This window comes from Dromiciops gliroides, chromosome 6 (genome assembly GCF_019393635.1).
Source record: "Dromiciops gliroides isolate mDroGli1 chromosome 6, mDroGli1.pri, whole genome shotgun sequence".
Taxonomy (NCBI): Eukaryota; Metazoa; Chordata; class Mammalia; order Microbiotheria; family Microbiotheriidae; genus Dromiciops; species Dromiciops gliroides.
The window spans coordinates 14,589,031-14,608,810 of record NC_057866.1 but is presented as its reverse complement, the minus strand read 5'-3'; the positions used below and the strand labels follow the sequence as shown (position 1 = coordinate 14,608,810).

At 35.6% G+C, this 19,780-nt stretch overlaps 1 protein-coding gene and 1 pseudogene across 1 annotated transcript in view; both read right to left on the bottom strand.

Annotated features, from left to right (window-relative positions):
* Window positions 1-19,780, bottom strand: part of LOC122731271 (vomeronasal type-2 receptor 26-like) — a 37,831-nt gene that overhangs the window by 15,577 nt on the left and 2,474 nt on the right. The window contains exons 2-4 of the mRNA XM_043971278.1: window positions 17,352-17,643; window positions 8,828-9,634; window positions 121-339 (exon numbers count right to left, since the gene is read on the bottom strand). Coding sequence (XP_043827213.1) covers window positions 121-339; window positions 8,828-9,634; window positions 17,352-17,643 — 1,318 coding nt within the window. The remainder of the gene's footprint in view (window positions 1-120; window positions 340-8,827; window positions 9,635-17,351; window positions 17,644-19,780) is intronic.
* LOC122731273 lies at window positions 4,263-4,826 on the bottom strand (annotated as a pseudogene).

Below are 19,780 nucleotides of genomic sequence, written 5' to 3'. Positions count from 1 at the left end.
GTCAGAGTAATATCCAATGTTTTGGGGGGAGTTTTCTAGGAACATTGAAGAAACAACAGTGTCCAGGCGTCTAAGAAACATGTTGGTTAACAAAACTCATATGATTCACTACCCCCTTACCTGAGGAAAATCTTCTGGCCAATCTATGTTTTCTTCATTAATGCTGAATCCCTGACCATGAGGCAGCACTTCACCTACTTTCACAAATGTTTCAATATTTCCAGGGAAGAATTTAAAATTCAGGATATCATATGTCTCAGCAGGCATCCTGGCACCATCCCCACATGTCTCATCCCTGGCACTATTGACAGGATTGATGCACTTCAGGAAGTGGTGGAGCTGAAGGCAAAGAAAGGAGTTTGTTACCACTGGGAGAAAAGAGGATTCATGGCTATTTGCCCAAGCTTGATGACCAACATATATAGGCTCTGAATTTGTAAACTGCTTTGTCATTCTACTTTCTTGAAATTCTTCTTATTTATCTCTTCTTAGGGCTTTCCACTCTTTCTCCTTTTCCCTAGAAAAATGTGGAAACAGGAATAATAACAAAGTCTGTAACCCATCAGGCTATATGAATACTGAATTTACATCAGAAACCATTTCATCTTCCCTTCACCAAATCATTAATTTCATTCAAATATCCCTGATCTCTTGCAAGCCAAGTTCTCTTGTAAAACCTGTGGCCACAGAGAACTCAATGTTTTCTACAAGCAGAAGCTTAACATTTCTTCCCCATTATATTGCGAACTCCTCAAAAAGTTGCTCTTCTTTATGCCTTTCTTTGCATGCCCAGAACATTGCACAGTTCCTGGCACATAGTGGGGGCTTAAGAACTGTGTACTAATGAATTGATTTTTTGGAGAAATCTTCCTTCCTTCACTTTAATTTTTTTTAAATGTCTATTAGAACTCTCTTGAGTGGTCAATAACATGATCTTATGAATAAAGGAGAATTTGACATTCATTGTGATGTAATTCAAAGTTAAAAAGCAAAAGAAAACACATATAACTAAGAGACTAAACAATTTGGAAAATTCACTGAAGCAAAATAAATAGGAAAGAGAGTAATTCCAATGGCAGAAATATTAATGAAGTTGCATAATAATTGACTACAGGAACACAAAAGAATAACACAATCTGATAAAGATTTGAGAAGAATAGGTTATGATAACAGCTAAAATTATCTTGGATGCATGGTATCTGGATGTCATTGTTCAATGTAAAATATGCAAGAAAATTTCCAAAAGAGATTAAAAATGTAGACTGAGAAGAATGAAAACAGAGATCAATTCTACATAATTCTCATTAAGAAATATTGTGGTAAGATTTCATTATTTCATGGAAAAGCAATTTAATAGGCCATAAGTAAGAAATACATATCTCTTGTTAAGTCATGTTTGACTCTTTGTGACTCCATGGACCATTGGACACGAAGCCATTCTCTCCTCCACTCTTTCTCAAAATCTGTCCAAGTTCATGTTCACTATTTTCATGATGCTATCTATCCATCTCATCTTGTTCCATCCCCTTTTCCTTTTGCCTTTAGTCTTTCCAGATATCAGACTCTTTTCAAATGAGTCCTGTCTTCTCATTATATGACCGAAGTATTATAAATTATAAATTTCAGCTTCAGGATTTAAACTTCCAATGAATAGCCTGAATTAATTTCTTTATGTATTGACTGATTTGGTCTCCTTGTTGTCCAAGGGACACTCAAATGTCTTCTCCAGCACCACAGTTCAAAAGGGTTGATTGTGTTGTGATTAACTTTCCTTATAGTCTAAGTCTCACAGCCACACATTGCTACTGGAAAACCATAGCTTCAACTACATAGACCGTTGTCAACATTTAACTCAGGTGATCATTACATATGTTATTGTAGACAATGGTCATTTGGAAGAAATATAGTAGCCCTCATAATCAATAAAAGGGTGAGAAATCCATTATTAGGGCATAATCTCAAAAATGATAGAATGGTATCTATTCAAATCCAAGACAAACTGTTTCATACCACAAAAATAGAAGTTTATATTCTAACCACTAGTAATGAAGAGGCTCATCAGTTCAAAATGCTAAAGTAGGAAATCAAAAGATAATTGAATAAAAGGTAAATTTCATTTTGAGGTACAATATACAGAAGAAATGCATGAAAACAAATTTGAATTGTACACATTTTCTAATACAAAAGAGTTAATGAGAAAAGCAAACAAAATGCATGAAAAAATCAAGTGACCTTAGCTTTCAATACAAAACTTCCTACCTTGCCAAACTGATGTTATGTTAAGTTGTTACATAGAGAGAATTGTGGGTGTATATATGCATTATGTATATACATTTGCATACATAGAAGTTTATTTGCAAATACATGTATATACATGTGTGCATATGTGATTCTCAAGGTATACATATATGTACACACAAACATAAATGTGTGTGTGTGTGTGTGTATAAACCTTGACTATTTCATAGACTTTACTAAGGACACTTTGCCTTAGTAAGGAATTGCTTTTTTGTGAGCTTTATCCAAATTTCAGGAGTTTCTGGAATTCTCAAGGCTTATACACATATATGTATATATATACACACACACATTTGGTTTTGTATACATATAACTTGCCTTAGTAAAGTCTATGAAAGTAGACACTCAAAGAATTAACAGTTCATTTGTAGGGAAAAAATCATTATGTTCCCTTTAAGGTACCAGAGAAATATGGATATGTAACAAAAAATTAATCAGTAAATGTAATAGGAAAGAATAAAAAACAAAAAGAGAACCTTGAAGAGGTAAGAGAGAATCGTGGCTGAGAATATTTATTGTGTTTTTAAAGTGAGTATTACAGACTTCTGGGAGCCAATACAGAGTAGTAATTAGAACATCACCCAAAATCTTCCATATTTACCTCTGTAAAATTATAAAATAGAACCCCCAAATGAATTCTAGAATGGCAGAAGAATAAGACTAGAATTTTCTGGCCCAAAACAACTTGGAATTTTGGCAGGGAAGGTCTGTTTCATCAGGTAAAAGGGGAACACTATTAAGGGCAGGCAATATCTGGGCAAGCCAATAGCACATACTTCCTCAGAAAGCCACCAGGAGAACCTGAACCCCAGCACAGCACTAATCAAATGGGCAGACACCATCACCAAGCCTTCCCACAAACCACAAAGCAGCACCAGGCAAATTGGCAGATTCCAGCACCAGATCCCTCAAGGTTTCTCAGTGCGGCACAATGAAAACTGACGGACTCCTGCATCCCCAGTGCATGATAAGGGTCCCCTGTGAGCCTGAGGGCAGCACCAGTAAAGGCCTACAGCCCCTGACAGAAGAAGCTTGGGAAATTGCCCCTTCCACTGCAAGAGCAGAGCTTCACTTTAAAAGTAACAAAATGGGCTCAAAAAGTTGAGCAAAAACCATGACCAAAGAAGGTCATAATGGTGACAGGGAAGATCAAGACAGACTCAGAAAAAGACAATGTTAAAGCACCTACATGCAAAGCTCCCCAGCAAAGAAAAATATGAATTGGTCTTAAGCCCCAAAAGATCTCCTAGAATAGCTCAAAAAGGAGCTTTAAAATCAAATAAAAGAGGCAGAAGAAAAATTGAGAAAATAAATGAGTGGTGCACAGGAATTAAGAAAAAAGTCAATAAATTGATAAAGGAAGCACAAAAATAGGAAAAGATGTACAAAAATTTACTGAAGAAAATAATTCCCTAAAAAGGAGAATTGGCCAAATGAAAACAAAGGTAAAAAAAAGCTACCTGGAAAAAAAACTCCTTATAATTAGATTGGAGAAGTAGAAACTAATGACTTTACAAGACTTCAAGAATCAATCAAAAAAGTCAAAAGAATGGAAAAATAGAAGAAAATATGAAATGCTTCATTGGAAAAAAAAACTGACCAGGAAAATAGATCCAGGATATATATATATATATATATATATATATATATATATATATATATATATATATATATATATATATATATATATTGAGGAGAACATGAGAACACCTTTTCATTTTAAAAAAATGTTTGGAAATATGTACAACTTTGACACAGTTTCTAGGTACTCAAAGATACTCATGGCCACTTCATGTAAAACCAGTTACATTGTCTATCTAGAAGCACTTTTGAGAAGCTATGTGATCAGAAGCCAATTAAGCCCAATTAAGTGCAATCTACACTATCACAAAGGAAAGGTGTATCATTTAAAGGTGTTTCCCCTACCCTATGGTATTCACATGGAAACAGAATATGGTACAGTTTCATTCATCATCTCCTTCATCCTCCTCCTCATCTTCCTCCCATAAATTTTTGGGGCAGCTTTAGCTGCCCCCTTTGCCCCATTGAAATTCCCTTTCTGTGGCATCCTTCTCATATTTCTCCTTCAGTTTGGCTGCCTTATTATTATAAGGTTGCTTCTCACTGTCATTCAGATTATACCACATTTTACCAAATTTCTTTGACACATCCCCAATGTGCATGCCAGGGTTTGTAGACTTGATCTTGGGACAAAATTCTGAACAGAACAGGAAGAAGCCAGATGGTGGATGTTTGGGTGGGTTAGGATCCTTCTTCTTACTACCTTTTGCTGGCCCATAGTCTTTCATTTCTCTATAGTATCATACCTTATCAGCTTTTACCATCTCATCAAACTTGGATTTCTCTTTCCCTGACATAGTCTTCCACCTCTTGGCGCACTTTTTTGAAAACTCTGCAAAGTTAACAGGAACCTCTAGGTTCTTCTTATGCTCTTACCAGCAAGTCTGCACAAAGAAGGAATAAGCAGACATCTTGCCCTTCAGTTTCTTAGAGTCACCTTTAGCCATGGTGAACTCTGTATTATTTGCTAGTCTGGGCACAATGCTCAACTAAGCACTCCCCCAACCTCATGCTAAATGACTCCATGAGAGCTGCTTCAGGAGATGTAATTTAACAATTATTGGAATACTTAAAAACCATGATTAAAAAAAAGAACCTGTACTGTGTCTTGCAAGAAATTATTAAAAAGGGCAGACAAATATGGCAGAGGAAAGGCAGTAACCTCCTGATGATGATGATACCAAAATGTATGGTACTTACTTTGCTGGTCTATTGTGAAGAAAATTCTTTGTCAGGTATCAGGTACTATATAAATCTTATCTATTACTGTTGTTGCAATAATCAACCTCATGGGTTTATTGTAAGGAAATCTCTCTTTAAAGTACTATATGAATGTAGTTTACTATTAAGAAATTATGAACAGGATGCAATCAGAAAAACATGGAAAGACCTACATGAGCTGATACAAAGTGAAATATACTGTATACAAAATAACAGCAATATTGTAAGATGATCTGTGGTGAATGACTTGGTTATTTTCAGCAATGCAATGATCCAGGACAACTCTGAAGGTCTCATGAAAAATGCAATCCATCCACAGAGAGAGAACTGATGGTATCTGAATACAGATTGAAGCATAATTTTTTTGTTGTTAATTCCTTTATCTGAAGTTTTGTTTTTGTCTGTTTTCTTTCACAACTTGGCTAATATGGAAATGTTTTGCATGACTGCTCATGTATAGTTTATATTGAATTGCTTGAGTTCTTTGGGGTGGTGGGGAGGGAGGGAGGAAGAGAATGTGAAATGCAAAGTTTTAAAAAAATTGATATCAAAATTTGTATTTTACATGTAATTTGGGAAAATAAAATTATAAATATAAAGAAATTATTAAAAAAAAACTTTCCTGAAATCCTTAGAGGGTAAAATAAACATTGAAAGAATCCATCAATCACTGCAGAAAAATATTTCCAAAATGAACACCCCCCAGGAACATTATATTGAAATTCAAAAATTCCCAAGTCTAGGGGAAAATATTGTTAGAAGCCAGAAAGAAACCATATATCAAGGAGTCACAGTCAGGATTACACAGGCTATAGCAGTTTCAACATTAATGGATTGGAAGGTATGGAATATGATATTCTGGATAGCAAAGGAGCAAGGAATAGAAAAAAGAATCACCAATCCAGTGAAAATGAGCATAACTCTTCGGGGTAAGTGGTCATTCAATGAAATTGAAGGCTTTTGAGATTTCCTGAGAACTGGACAAAAAAATTATTTTCAATTTCAAGACTTAAGAGAAGTATAAAGATGCAAAAAGGAAAGAGAAAACATGAAGTATTCAATAGGGTTAAACTATTTACATAAATATATAGGAAAATGATGTTTGAAATTCTTAAGAACTGTATCACAGTGCAGTTAGAAGGAGTATAAACAGAAAGTGTGGGTATAAGATGACTTTGAAAGGATAACAAAAAATTAAGGAATGAGAAAGAGGATTACACTGGGAGCAGAAGGAAGGGAGAGGTAGAATGGGGCAAATTATCTCACATGATGGGGCTAAAAGACCTATTACAATGGAGGGAAAGATGGGAAGGCAGGTGGTGGGCATGACTTCAATCTTATTTGCACTGGAATTGGATCAAAAAGAAAATAACATACACAATGAATTGAGTATAGAAATCTATCTTACACTACATAGAAGTAGGAGGAGAAGATATTTGGAAAAGTGGATAAAAAACCAGAATCCTACAACATATTGTTTACAAGAAACACACTTGAAGCAGAGAGACAAATGAAGTAAACATAAAAGGCTAAAGCAGAATCGTTCATGCTTCAGCTAAAGTAAAAAAAAGGATAACAATCATAATATCAAAGCAAAAGCCAAAATAGATCTAATGAAAAGAGATAGGGAAGGAAATTATATCTTGCTAAAAGGTATCGCAGACAATGAAGTAATATCAATACTAAACATATGTGCACCAAGTGGTATAGCATCCAAATTCTTAAAGGAGATGTTAAGTAAGTTATAGGAGAAAATAGCAAAAATATACTAGTAGGACTTCAGTTTTTCCTGTTCAGAACTACATAAATGTAGCTACAAAACAGACAAGAAAGTAATTAAGGGGTTGAATAGAATTCTAGAAAAGTTACTTAGGACAGACCTATGGAGAAAATTGAATGAGGATAGAAAGAAATATACCATTTACTCAGTGGTGCATGGAGCCTACACAAAATTTAGCCATGGATTAGGGCTGTGGAAATTTATTTTGATTTGGGGACCCTACCTTTGGGCTGAGATTGGAAAGCCTTAGGCCCTCAGGGTCTCTTCTGTGTGGGAGGGGCTGGTGCCCCTCCTCCTCAGCTTCAGCTGAGGAAAAAGCCCCATGGGCTGTACAAGACGCCAGGTCAGACAGCTGGGAAAAAGCCCCCAGCTCCCTCCGACCTGAGTGGAAGTATCTGAGAGATGCTGGGCTCTGGCGTAGCCTGTGCGGAGGCAGGTGAAGCTGGAGCGCCGCCCCCCCCCCCCACCAGCCGCAGCTCTGGCTGGCGGATTAGCTTGGTGTGTGGGCGCAGGAAGCCCCAAGATTTGATTGGAGAGAAGAAAAGGTATATATAGACCGGGGAGTGAGACAGCAAGGGGGGCGAACAAGGACGGTTCAGTTCGGAAACGGAGAGACTGGGCTGAGAAGGAACGGGGCTGCTGACGGAGGTCAAGAGGCGGCTGGCGGGATTAGAAAGGTTGTAGCTCGGCAGACTAGAGACGGGGCTACAAGGACGCAGGAGAAGACGAGAAGGGCTAGGAGCAGGGAAAAGAGAGGCCCAAGGGCAGACTGACGGAGCAGACAGACAGAAGGTTGGTGAGAGAGAAACACAGGGGTTCAGTGGTGGCAGTAAGGAGGAGAGAAAAGGTAGAAGCAGGGGATTTACAAAGTGAAAGGGGCTTAGAGTTAGAATAAAGGACTTGAGTGCCCTGAGGCTGCAGGCAGCCCTTATTGTATTCAAGAAGTTCGAAGGGCAGCAGGTGGGAAAGAGACGCAGTGGAAAGAGACCGCAGAAAAGCAGTCAGGTTGTACATTTTATTTCCCTGTATTCTTAATTTTCAATACAGCAAAATCAGTATTTAGAGGAAAAATTATTTCTCTAAATTCTTACATCAATAAAATAGAGAAAGAGCAGTCCAATGAATTGGGCATACAAATGTTTAAAAATAGAAGAACAAATTGAAAATCCCAATTGAGCACCAAATTAGACATCATGAAAGCCAAAAGTGAGATTAATAAACTAAATAAAAGTAGGATATGGTTTGATTTTTAAAAGAACAATAAGATAGATAAAGCATTAGTTAATTTGTTTTTTAAAAAGAAAGGAGAAAACTGAACTTCCAATACCAAAAAATGGAAAGGGTGAATAAACCATCAGGGCAGAGAAAATTAAAGAATCAATAGGAAATATTTTGCTGAGTTATGAGCCAATAAATCTTACAATCTAAGCAAAATCACTGAATATTTATCTAAATATACAGTGCCCAGATTAACAGAAAAGGAAATTGAATAATTAAATTTCCCCATCTGAATAAAAGAAATTGATCAAGTCATCAACAAACTCCCCAAGAAAAAAAATCCCCAGGACCAGATGGGTTCAAAAGTGAATTCCATTAAACCTTTAAAGAATAACTAATTCTAATACTATGTAAACTTGGAAAAATAGATGCAGTCCTACCAAATTTCTGATAAGAAATGAATATGGTTCTGATACTTAAACCAGAAAGAGCTTAAACAGACAAATAAAAGTATAGACAAATTTCCCTAATGAACATTGATGCAAAATTTTTTCCATCTACCCATAGGTGTGTAACCCTAATGCTAACCCTAGTACTATCTGTTCTTCTTACGGAATAAGAGGTAGTACTGAAGTCTCAGGTCGTTGCTATATTATCTATATCTGAAAACTAGCCATTGAATGATGTGAATACTCTCTTCTAAGCACAAGAGTTGAAGAGAAATGTTACCTTCCAAGAGACAGCTGGGTTTGATCCAAGTTCTGAAGTCTCTTTTGCCTCAGTCTGTAGCATTTGATGGAGAGCATGGGCAACTAAATACACTGCTTTGTACACATTAGAACTTAGGTCCATTATGAACATGTCAAAATACATAGCAGGAACATGTGCCAAGGACAAACTTTCTCTGCATGAAGGATATATCACTTCTACAGGATGTTTTACTGAAAGTTTACATTTAAAAATTAATTCCCAAAAAGCCTTCAAGAAAATGTCCTCAGGGTTGGCATGGGGATTCAATCTTCTTAGAAATTTTGTGAATCCAGGAACCTTAATCTTGGGATGGGAAAATAATATTGTACCATGAAAATGGTTAACTATATTATCTATAGGATTTATAGAAAAGTCCCAGGAAGAAGTAGTGACCAACATCTTCCCATACAATATAAAATCACTCATTGCAATAGAAAATTCATAAAAAGACTCTGTATCTCCATAGAGGAAAATGACATTTGATGATGATACAATGATTCTATAAAAGAGTATAAGAAGTCCAGAATTTTCAGGGTTAAGGAATTTTGGGACATTTGCTTTAAATGCTACACAGAGATCATTACGAAGCATCTCCTTTTTCAAATCACTGAAGAAACTTTCCCCTCTTGTGTCATCTGAAAGAACCAGCCCCACCCAATTCCAGCCAAAATGTAGCATCAGTTGGACAACTGCAAGGTGCAGAGTGGAATCCCTGCTTCCCATCTGATAGACATGAGGATACTGGACCTTATCAGCCAGGAGAAGATCAAATGAGCCATAGCTGATCTAAAAGAAAATAAAGAAATAACCATAATGGTGATTTAAGTTCCTTCAGACTACAAATATGTCCTCCTTTACATTTGTACCTCAATCAACTATCAAGGTCTTATAAAGCAGGTACTGCATAAATGTCTATTAAGTTTTTTGCTTTCTAAATGATATTTTATTTCTCCAATCACAAAGAAAATTTTAACATTCATTTTTATATAAAATTTTGAGTTCCAAATATTCTACCTCTCTCATCCAATACCCCTCTATAAGACAGGAAGCAATTTGATATAGGTTATATATTTGCAATCATATGAAGTATATTTGAATATTAGTCATGTTGTAAAAGAGGAAACAAAATAAACCTTTAAAAATAACAAAAAATAAAGTGAAATTGTATGTTTTGATTTGTATTCAGACTCCATCAGTTCTTTTTCTGGATGTAGATAGCATTTTTCATCATGAGTCTTTTGGACTTGACTTGGATCATTGTATTGCTGAGAAGATCTACGTTAATCATAGTTTATCATTGCACAATGTTGTTGATACTATATAGAATGTTCTCCAGGTTCTGTTCCCTTCTTTTTGCATCAGTTCACAAATGCCTGTCCAGGTTTTTCTGTTTTGATCCTGTTTATCATTGCTTAGACACAATAGTATTCCCTCACAAGCATGTATCACAACCCGTTCAGCCATTCCCCAATTGGTGGGCATTCCCTCAATTTCTAATTTTTTTACCACCACAAAAAGATGCTATAAATAATGTTTTACATATACATCTTTTTCCATTTATTGTGACCTCTTTGGGACACAGACCTAGAAGGGATATTGCTGGATCTCATTGTATGCTCAGTTTGATTACCTTATGAGCAATCAACCTACAGAATCGATCTACAGAATATTTGGATCAGGTCACAACTCCACCAACAGTGCATTAGTGTCCCAGTTTTCCCACATACCCTCCAACAGTCATCATTTTCCTTTTCTGTCATATTAGCCGATCTGAGAGGTAGGAGAAGTAGTACCTCAGGGTTGTTTTATTTCTCTAGCAGTGATTTAAAACATCTTTATAGGACTAGAGACAGCTTTGATTTCTTCATCTGAAAACTCCGTTTGTATTCTTTGAGCATTTATTAATTGGGGAATGACTTGTGTTCTTAAAATTTTTTGATCAGTTGTCTATATAATTGAGAAATGAGGCTGCTATTAGAGACACTAGCTGTAAAGATTCTTTCCCAGCTTTCTGTTTTCCTTCTAATCTTAGTTGCATGAGTTTTATATCTAAAAAAAACTTTTTTTAATTTAATGTAATCAAATTGATACATTTCACATTTTGTAATGCTCTCTATCTCTTATTTGGTCATAAATTGTTGCCTTCTCCAAACATCTGATAGGTAGACTAAGCCTTTCTCTTCTCATTTTTTTATGGTGTCATGCTTGATGTCTAATACATGTACCCATTGTGACCTTATCTTGATATTCAGTATAAGATGTTGGTCTATGCCTAGTTTCTGGCTTACTGTTTTCTAGTTTTCCCAGAATTTTATGCGAAGTGGTGAGCTTTTATCCCCAAAGCATGGTTCTCTGGCTTTATCAAACACTATGTTACCATGGTCATTTATTGCTGCACTGGTCCACAACTCTCTTTCTTAGCCAGTACTAGATAATTTTGATGGAGACCATGTTATAATATAGTCGAAGATTTGGTATGTCTAGGCAACTTTCCTTTGCATTTTTCAAATTATTTTTCTTTATATTCTTGACCAATTTTTCTTCCATATTAATTTTGTAGTTCTTTTTCCTAGCTCAATAAAATACTTTTTGGTAGTTTGATTGGTACAACTATGAATATGTAAATTAATTTAGGTGGAATTGATATTTTAGTATATTTACAATAGAATATAGATGCAATAGATATTTTTTCCAATCATTTGATGTTAATTTTTATTGATACGTGATCTCATATGGATACTAGACCTTATCAGTGAGGAGGTAATCAAGTGGCCCATAACTGATCCAAATGAAATAGAGAAGATTGGAATAGTGATTTAAGTTTGTTAAGAGTAAGATATCTGTCCTCCTTTCCATTTGTATCTCAAGCAACTATCACTGGCTTGTGCAAAGCAAGTACTGAAAAAATGCTTGTTCTTTTGAATTTATCTATCATGGCTCTGATAGATTTTAGAGAAGGGAAACATTTTAGGTAAATTGGCAGTGTCAAGTCACATAATTACAGAATTATCAAATGTAACATCTTGAAGGGAATTCTGAATCTGTAAATGACCAATGATCTTTTTTCAGTGTTTCCATCAAGCAATTATTTGACTGTGCACGAAACTTTAAAATGAAAAAAAAAACTCAGTTACTTTCAAAGGTATCATTCCTCTTTTAATAACTCTATCTATTGGAAACGTTTTCTTAATTTTGTAATGAAATCAGCATCTTTGGAACATCTACCTGTTGCTTCTTTCTCTTTCATGTTGATTCAAGTAGAACATTCTTAGTATATCTTACAACAGTGTTGTCCTCACACATTTCAGCTCTTAATCAGCTCAGACATGAATAATTCTTTATTCTATCTTTTCTACAGTATGCACTCTATTCTGCTCATGTTTCCATAGAGAATGGTAAGTCCCTGAGACCAAGAACTGTCCCCCAAGCTTGGTATAGAAGAAAATGTTCTTTAGCTCAAACCCAGTCAGGCCTCCTTATACTGAAATCTGCTGCTAAGGTTGGCATTAGACATTATCCCTAACCTATTGGTAAGAACTCTATGAAATAAGCAAAGGCTCACTCCTCCATATCCACTGAACATTCAAATGACAGATTTCTAACTACAAAAACTCCTGCAGGGTCAGACTTTGACTCACCATGTTTGGTTTTTTTTTGTTTTTGTTTTTGTTTTCTTTTTTTTGTTTTTTTTTTTTAGTGAGGCAATTGGGGTTAAGTGACTTGCCCAGGATCACACAGCTAGTAAGTGTTAAGTGTCTGAGGCCGGATTTGAACTCAGGTACTCCTGACTCCAGGGCCGGTGCTCTATCCACTGCGCCACCTAGTTGCCCCCATGTTTGTTTTGAAGGGAATAGAAGGCTTCATTTGCAGAGTGTCTTTGCTGGATCATTCATTCCCCATTATCTTAAAATGAAATAAAAATAAAAACAAAAACAAAAAACCTAGTGCTCGCCTCTGACTTCAATCAGGTCCCCAATCAGCAAGGACATCCTGATCAAGATTCCCAAACTGCTATCACTCTTTGTGAGCTAAACTGCATATCGCTAAGTATTGGGGAGAATATAATCTCATTCTAACATCTTTCATCACATTAAATATGAAGGTGAGAGCCTCGAACTTCCTCATCCCATGACATGTAAAAATGTGAGCTTATTCTTAGGTTCATATAAATATTAAAATATATAAAATATGGCACATGGTCATGGTATTGTTTTTCCTTTAGAAGAGTAATTATGAAATGGCTTTCTCATAAATCCTTGGCAAGAAAGCAAGTCTCCTTTTCAATGAGTTCTACCAGACATATGGGTTGTTCTACCAGACATATGCTAAGAAGGTATCCTCTTATTGATTAGAGAAATGTAGATATACTATCTCACACCTATCAGATTTGCTAAAAATGGAAACTAATACTGTATTGGTATAATTGTAAACTGGTCCAACCATTTTGGAGAGCAATTTAAAGTTATGCCAAAGAGTTATAAAACTGTACATTTGATCTAGCCATACCACTATTAGGTCTGTTTCCCAAAATAATAAGGGGGAAATGATGTAAACCCATGTTTTCTACATTACTTATAGTACCTCTCTTAGTGGTGGAAAAGAATTTAAATTCAAATGATGTCCATCAATTGGGGAATGCCCGAATAAGTTGTGGTAATACTGAATACTACTCTGATCTAAGAAATGGCAAGCAGGTTGATTTTAGAAAAAACATGGAAAGACTTGTATGAAATAATTCAGAGTGAAATTATCAGAACCAAGAAAAAAGTGTATAAAATAACAGCAATACTGCATAACTTTCAACTATGAAGGACATATGGAGGAAAATGCTATCCACCTTCAGAGAAAGAAATAATAAATGTAAGTATATATTGTATGGTTTCACATATATTTATGTCAAATGTTGGCCTTCTCTAATGCTACATTGGGAGGGAGACGGGGAGACAGTTTGGAACTTGAAATGTAACATATAAATTAATTGATTTTTTCAAAAATGATTCCCTTTCATCAGTGGATCCCTGAGCTGATGTGAAACTTTATGCTGCAAAGGATCACTATACTATATAAGACAAGAATCACCCCAGTGTTTATGAGAAATAATATTATATCCACAAAATGTAAGAGAACAAAAAAAATCCTGGCAACAGAAATAGTACATTGGCTAGCCACACCTGATAGGTTGCTTTATTGACTCCCAGTCCAAATAAGATACAACATAAACCACATGAATATTTCACAGTGGCACATGAAAATATGTTAAATAAAAGCAACTAAGAATAGAATCAATAACTGAACCACATAATTGGCCAAATAGAAAAATAAGCAAGATTCACAAACTAGTGCTACTATAAAAAAGGGTTAATGCCAAATACATCAAATGTGTAGCATGAAAATTAAGTCGAATATTATATTAATATGCATACTTTTATTAATATATTCAGTTATATTCAAGGCACATATTACAAGATGAAATATTGGTATTACTGTCTGGCTACTTGTGCAATCACTTCCCCAGTTTCACCTTAGATATCATAAGTTAGATGAAAAAGTGGAGGGATCATTTTAACCCTTGCATGATGTGCTGATCAATTTGTCCATATGCCTGAGCTAGTTAATGATATAGAATCATAATCCTCATGAAAATGATAATCTTGAACACATGAATCTGCCTTGATAAAGTGCCTGCCTAGTTTGTTCTTTTGCCATGTTCTGAGAGAATTGCTTAGCCACAAGGTATTTCTACATCTGAACAATTATGCCAAAATTGTGTTGTCACTGAATTGAGCCAGCTCTTTTTGCTTTGTTTTGTTTTTGAAGGAGTTCAATTTTATTTTAATTTTATCTTTCTTAATTATATGTAAACAAGTTTTAAACATTTTTGGTTACTATTTCTGAGTTCCAAATTCTGTCACTCCCCACTCTGCTCCTTGAGAATGCAATTTGATATAATATGGGCAGTCATGCAAAACATTTCCATATATACAAGTGGCAAAAAAAATAAAGCCAATAGAAAAGAAAAAAGAAAAGAAGAATGAAGTAAAATATATATTCATATATGTGTAAATACATATATATATATATTTCAAACTGTCATGTTCTCTGTCAGCTCATTTGAGTATTTTTTCAGTGTGTACAATGTAGTACCTGGTATTCTCCTTGAGGTAAACATAATTAGGCTTTCAAATCAAATGATAACACAAATAAATATGATGCTCAAATTAGATACAAAATTATTTTAAATTCAATATAAGAATTCAACCCTGGTAATGATTGATGCCTTAAATTATTTTGAAATATTACCCAAAAAGGAGAAAAATTGATCTCAGGAAACCTGCATTATAATTATCTCATTCTTCTTCTTAATCTAAGGCTCTGGTATATAGAACAAATCTATGTAAATATAGGCTGTCTTCATAGTTAGGATACACTAGACAGTGCATTTATGACATAGTTCATTTTATGCCACTAGTTAGAGAATGACATAAATATATAAATTAACAGATAAATATATATATGCATATTATCATAATTTTCCACATTGTGACCCAACAAGACATTTAAAACTACATGAAGAAAAAAAACTACATAAAGGAATAAGACAATTTTTAGGTTTTTAAAATTTTTGTACAAGTCACCTCACATGAAACCACTTAAAAATGTATTTCAAATTAATTGTATGGATTCACATTTGAGAAATTACTCAGGGATTTCACTGATCCCAGCTGCTCCCTAAAGTAAAAGCCCATTTTTGAACCAATATCCCAAGAATACTGATTTTTTAAAATGTGATCATGTACCCCCATGATATTTGGTTGTGTTTTGTTTGTTTGTTTGTTTGTTTTGGTGAGGCAATTGGGGTTAAGTGACTTGCCCAGGGTCACACAGCTAATAAGTGTGTAAAGTGTCTGAGGCCAGATTTGAACTCAGGTCCTCCTGAATCCAAGGCCAGTACTCTATCCACTGTGCCACCTAGCTGCCCCTATCCCCATGATCTTTTTTTTTTTGCAGGGCAATGAGGGTTAAGTGACTTGCCCAGGGTCACACAGCTAGTTAAGTGTCAAGTGTCCAAGACTGGATTTGAACTCAGGTCCTCCTGAATTCAGGGCCAGTGCTCTATCCACTGCGCCACCTAGCTGCCCCTCCCATGATCTTTGAAGAAGCAAAATTAAGAAATGCCCAAAGGATAATGTAGAAAAACAGGGAAGGTTATAATAATCTGTGGCATAGAAGCATCAATGAATTTGCCACTAAAAATTACACAAAATATCCAGTTTCTGACTTCTCTGATGCGTGTCCTCATCCTCTATTCTCATGGAAGGATGGAGTTGTACACAGACAAGAAAGTGGCATCTTGACTTTGCACTTAAACAATTTTTACCTGTTATATTGTCCTGTTCCCTCTCAAATGGGACTGAACTCAGGCTATATCTTGTTCATCATCATATTCTGTGAATATCCTATTATTAGGTATTTGATAAAGAGTTACTTGATGAAAATAAATAGAAGTGAATGTATAAATAGTTTCTCTTTGCAGGGGGGGGGGGGAATGAGGGTTAAGTGACTTGCCCAGGGTCAGACAGCTAGTATTAAGTGTCTGAGCCTGGATTTGATCTCAGGTCCTCTTGAATCCAAGGCAAGTGCTCTATGCACTGTGCCACCTAGCTGCCCCAAATCATTTGTTTTGAAGGGATACATCATATATTTGGCAAATCAGGACTAGATTAAGGAAGAAGGCCAATTTTTAACTGGAATTTGAAGATCGTTGTAAACACAAAATTAGATGGTGTTTGTTAGCACAAACTGATAAGGGAAGTACTACAGGTTCATCCTTACATGTGAAATGCACAAATTAATTTAAAGATGAACAAAATAGCCATTTTCCTGAGAATTTTCTGAGAAAAGGAAAACAGAAATCTTTCTTCCATCCAAAGTCTTCAGTTTTATAAAAAGATGAACTAAAAGTATTTGTTTTGTTTGTTCACTAAGCCCTGTCCAACTATTCATGGCCCCATTTGGGGTTTTCTTGGCAAAGATACTGGGATGATTTGCCCTTCCTTCCCAGCTTATTTTACATAAGAGAAAATGAAGGCAAACATGGTAAAGTGACTCACTAAGGTCAAAGAGCTAATAAGTATCTGAGAGTAGATTTGAACTCAGGTCCTCCTAATTCCAGCCCTGGAACTCTACACACTGCATCATGTAGCTGTGTGAACTACAGTGACCATTGGTTGGGCAAATGTTTATTCTGTTCAAAACCATTAAAGTTAAAACCAAAGATAACACTATAGGTCCGCTTCATCTAGAGGAAAGAGTAAGTTCCTTGATCATAGGGACCCTGTTTTAACCCTTTTTTGTACCTCCTGTTTTAGAACAGTGCCTAAGAACTTCATGATAACTGCTTGTTTACTCACTGACACAGCACAAAGACAAATTATAAAGGACTTTGTTTTAAACACAGAGAACATATTGAATGAAGATGGGCAACAGTATTGAGTTCCCTTACCTGTGGGACTTTATAAAGCTTTAGAGTGGTGGCCATGGACATGGACAGGGTAGGTGACATCCCTCCAATGACAGCCACTGAATTGGACTGCCTGTCACAGCTATAGTTAGGGATCGTTGGGCCCCTCCCTGACAGCCATACCAAGGAGCTCTCCACAGCTAGTTTGGTGTCATGCAAGTTATTGAACAACTGGTATCCCAGGGTTATGTTGGGCAGTAAATGAGGGTTCTTGTTGATCTCATCCACAGCAAATTGAAAAGCGAGAAAATGTTGGTAATGTTTCCGCATTTGCCTAAAAGGAGAGGAAGAAAATAGAGAACCAGGCAAAATTCTAAATGCACAGAAAAAGCAACTTGTCATAATGGATGGAGTGTTGGACATGGAATCAAGAATTCCTGTCTTAAATCTTGCCCTTAACCTTTACTCACCGTCTGGCCCTGGGTAAACCATTTCACTTCCATAACCCACAATGTCCTCAAATATAAAATGAGAGCCTTGAACTAAATAACCACTAAGATCATTTCAGGAATACATACTAAAAAAAGAGAGAGACAATAAAGTGCTTTAGCCCTTAGAATATATCTAGTCTCAGGTATTTGTGATGAAAAGACCTGAACTGAATAGAAAATTTGACTTCCAAATACAAGACCATAGAGAAGCATAAAAAGGTAAACAGGAAATAGAACTTGAGAGAGATATTAAAAGGTTAAACTGTTTACATTCCTACATGAGGAAATGATATATCTAAGTCATAAGAACTTTCTCAGTATTAGGGCAAATGATAGGAATAAATTTAGACAGAGGCCACAGATGGGAATTGATTATGAAGGGATGATATCTGTAAAGCATTTATTTTTTGTTTATTTTTTTTATGGGATGGTTGGAATTGAGTGACATGCCTGGGGTCAGGCAGTGGGTGAGTGTATTGTGTCTGAGGTCAGATTTGGGCTAGGGTCCTCCTGGGTCCAACCCCATGATGACATCTTTAGGGTAAAATTGAGAGGTGATAGGAATGCACTGGGGGAGGGGGAAGGGGAGAGGTAGAATTGAGTGAAATCCCACATGAAAGAAACAGGAAAGGGTTTATGGAGTGGGGGGAGAGATGGGGGAGGAGCAGGGTGGTGAATAAGCCTTACACACATCAGAATTGGCTCAAAGACAATGAGGATGAACTGGTGATGATGTTAAAATGTATGAAACTCACTTTGCTGGGCTATTGTGAAGAAAATTCTTTGTCAGGTATAAGGTACTATTTAAATTTTATCTATTGCTGTTGTTGCAAGAATCAACCTCATGGGTTTATTGTAAGAAAATCTCTCTTTAAAGTACTATATAAATGTAGTTTACTATTAAAAAATGATGAGCAGGATGATATCAGAAAAACCCAGAAAGACCTATATGAGCTGACACAAAGTGAAATGTACTGTATACAAAATAATAGCAATGCTGTAAGATGATCTGCTGTGAAGAACTTGCTTATTTTCAGCAATTCAATGATCCAAGACAACCTGAAGGCCCTATGAAAAATGCAGTCCATCTATAGAGAGAGAACTGAGGATGTCTGAATACACATTGAAGCATTTTTTTGTTAGTTCCTTTATCTGAAGTTTTGTTTTTGTCGGTTTTCTTTCCCAACCTGGATAATGTGGAAATGTTTTGCATGACTGCTCATGTATAGCTTATAATGAATTGCTTGAGTTCTTGTGGGGAGGAGAGAGGGAGGAAGAGAATTTGGAACATAAAGTTTTAAAACAAATTTGATGTCAAAATTTTTATTTACATGTAATTTGGGAAAATAAAATTTAATGGGGAAAAAAGAATACATCTAGTCATAAAATAGAACTGAATAAACCAGGAAGGCTGATTTTCTGTTCTGTGGTTCTCAGACCAGAGTTGTGAAAACAGGAGGCTCTAATTCTTACTTTGTAATTTGGAGATATTTTTAATTGTCCCTTTGACCACACAAAATATATTAGATAATAACAGGCAAATATATTGAAAATGTAGCTTCTAGATGTCATCTAAAATGTTTTAATTATATTTTTGAATGAAAATGGAATATGTGTATTTCAAAAATAGGACTCTCATGACCATGTAATTAGTTACACTGAAAGATTCAAGGTCAAGTACTCATCTCACTGTTCCTGAAATAATTTCCTGAGCTAAAACAAAATTTTCAAAATCTCATATTTCAAATCTTTATTCAGTTGAGGAAACATTACTCCTCTCAAAGAAGTTGTATAACTGAGATCTAGGGAATCAATGAATCAACACTTTCTAACCACCTACTATGCTCCAAATACTGTGCTAAACACAGAGGATACAAAACAACAGCTAAAAGGAATCCCTGTCCTTGAGGAAATTACAGCTTAATGGCAAAGACACAGGGTGTGTGTAGGTATATACATATATATGTATATATGGAGGTA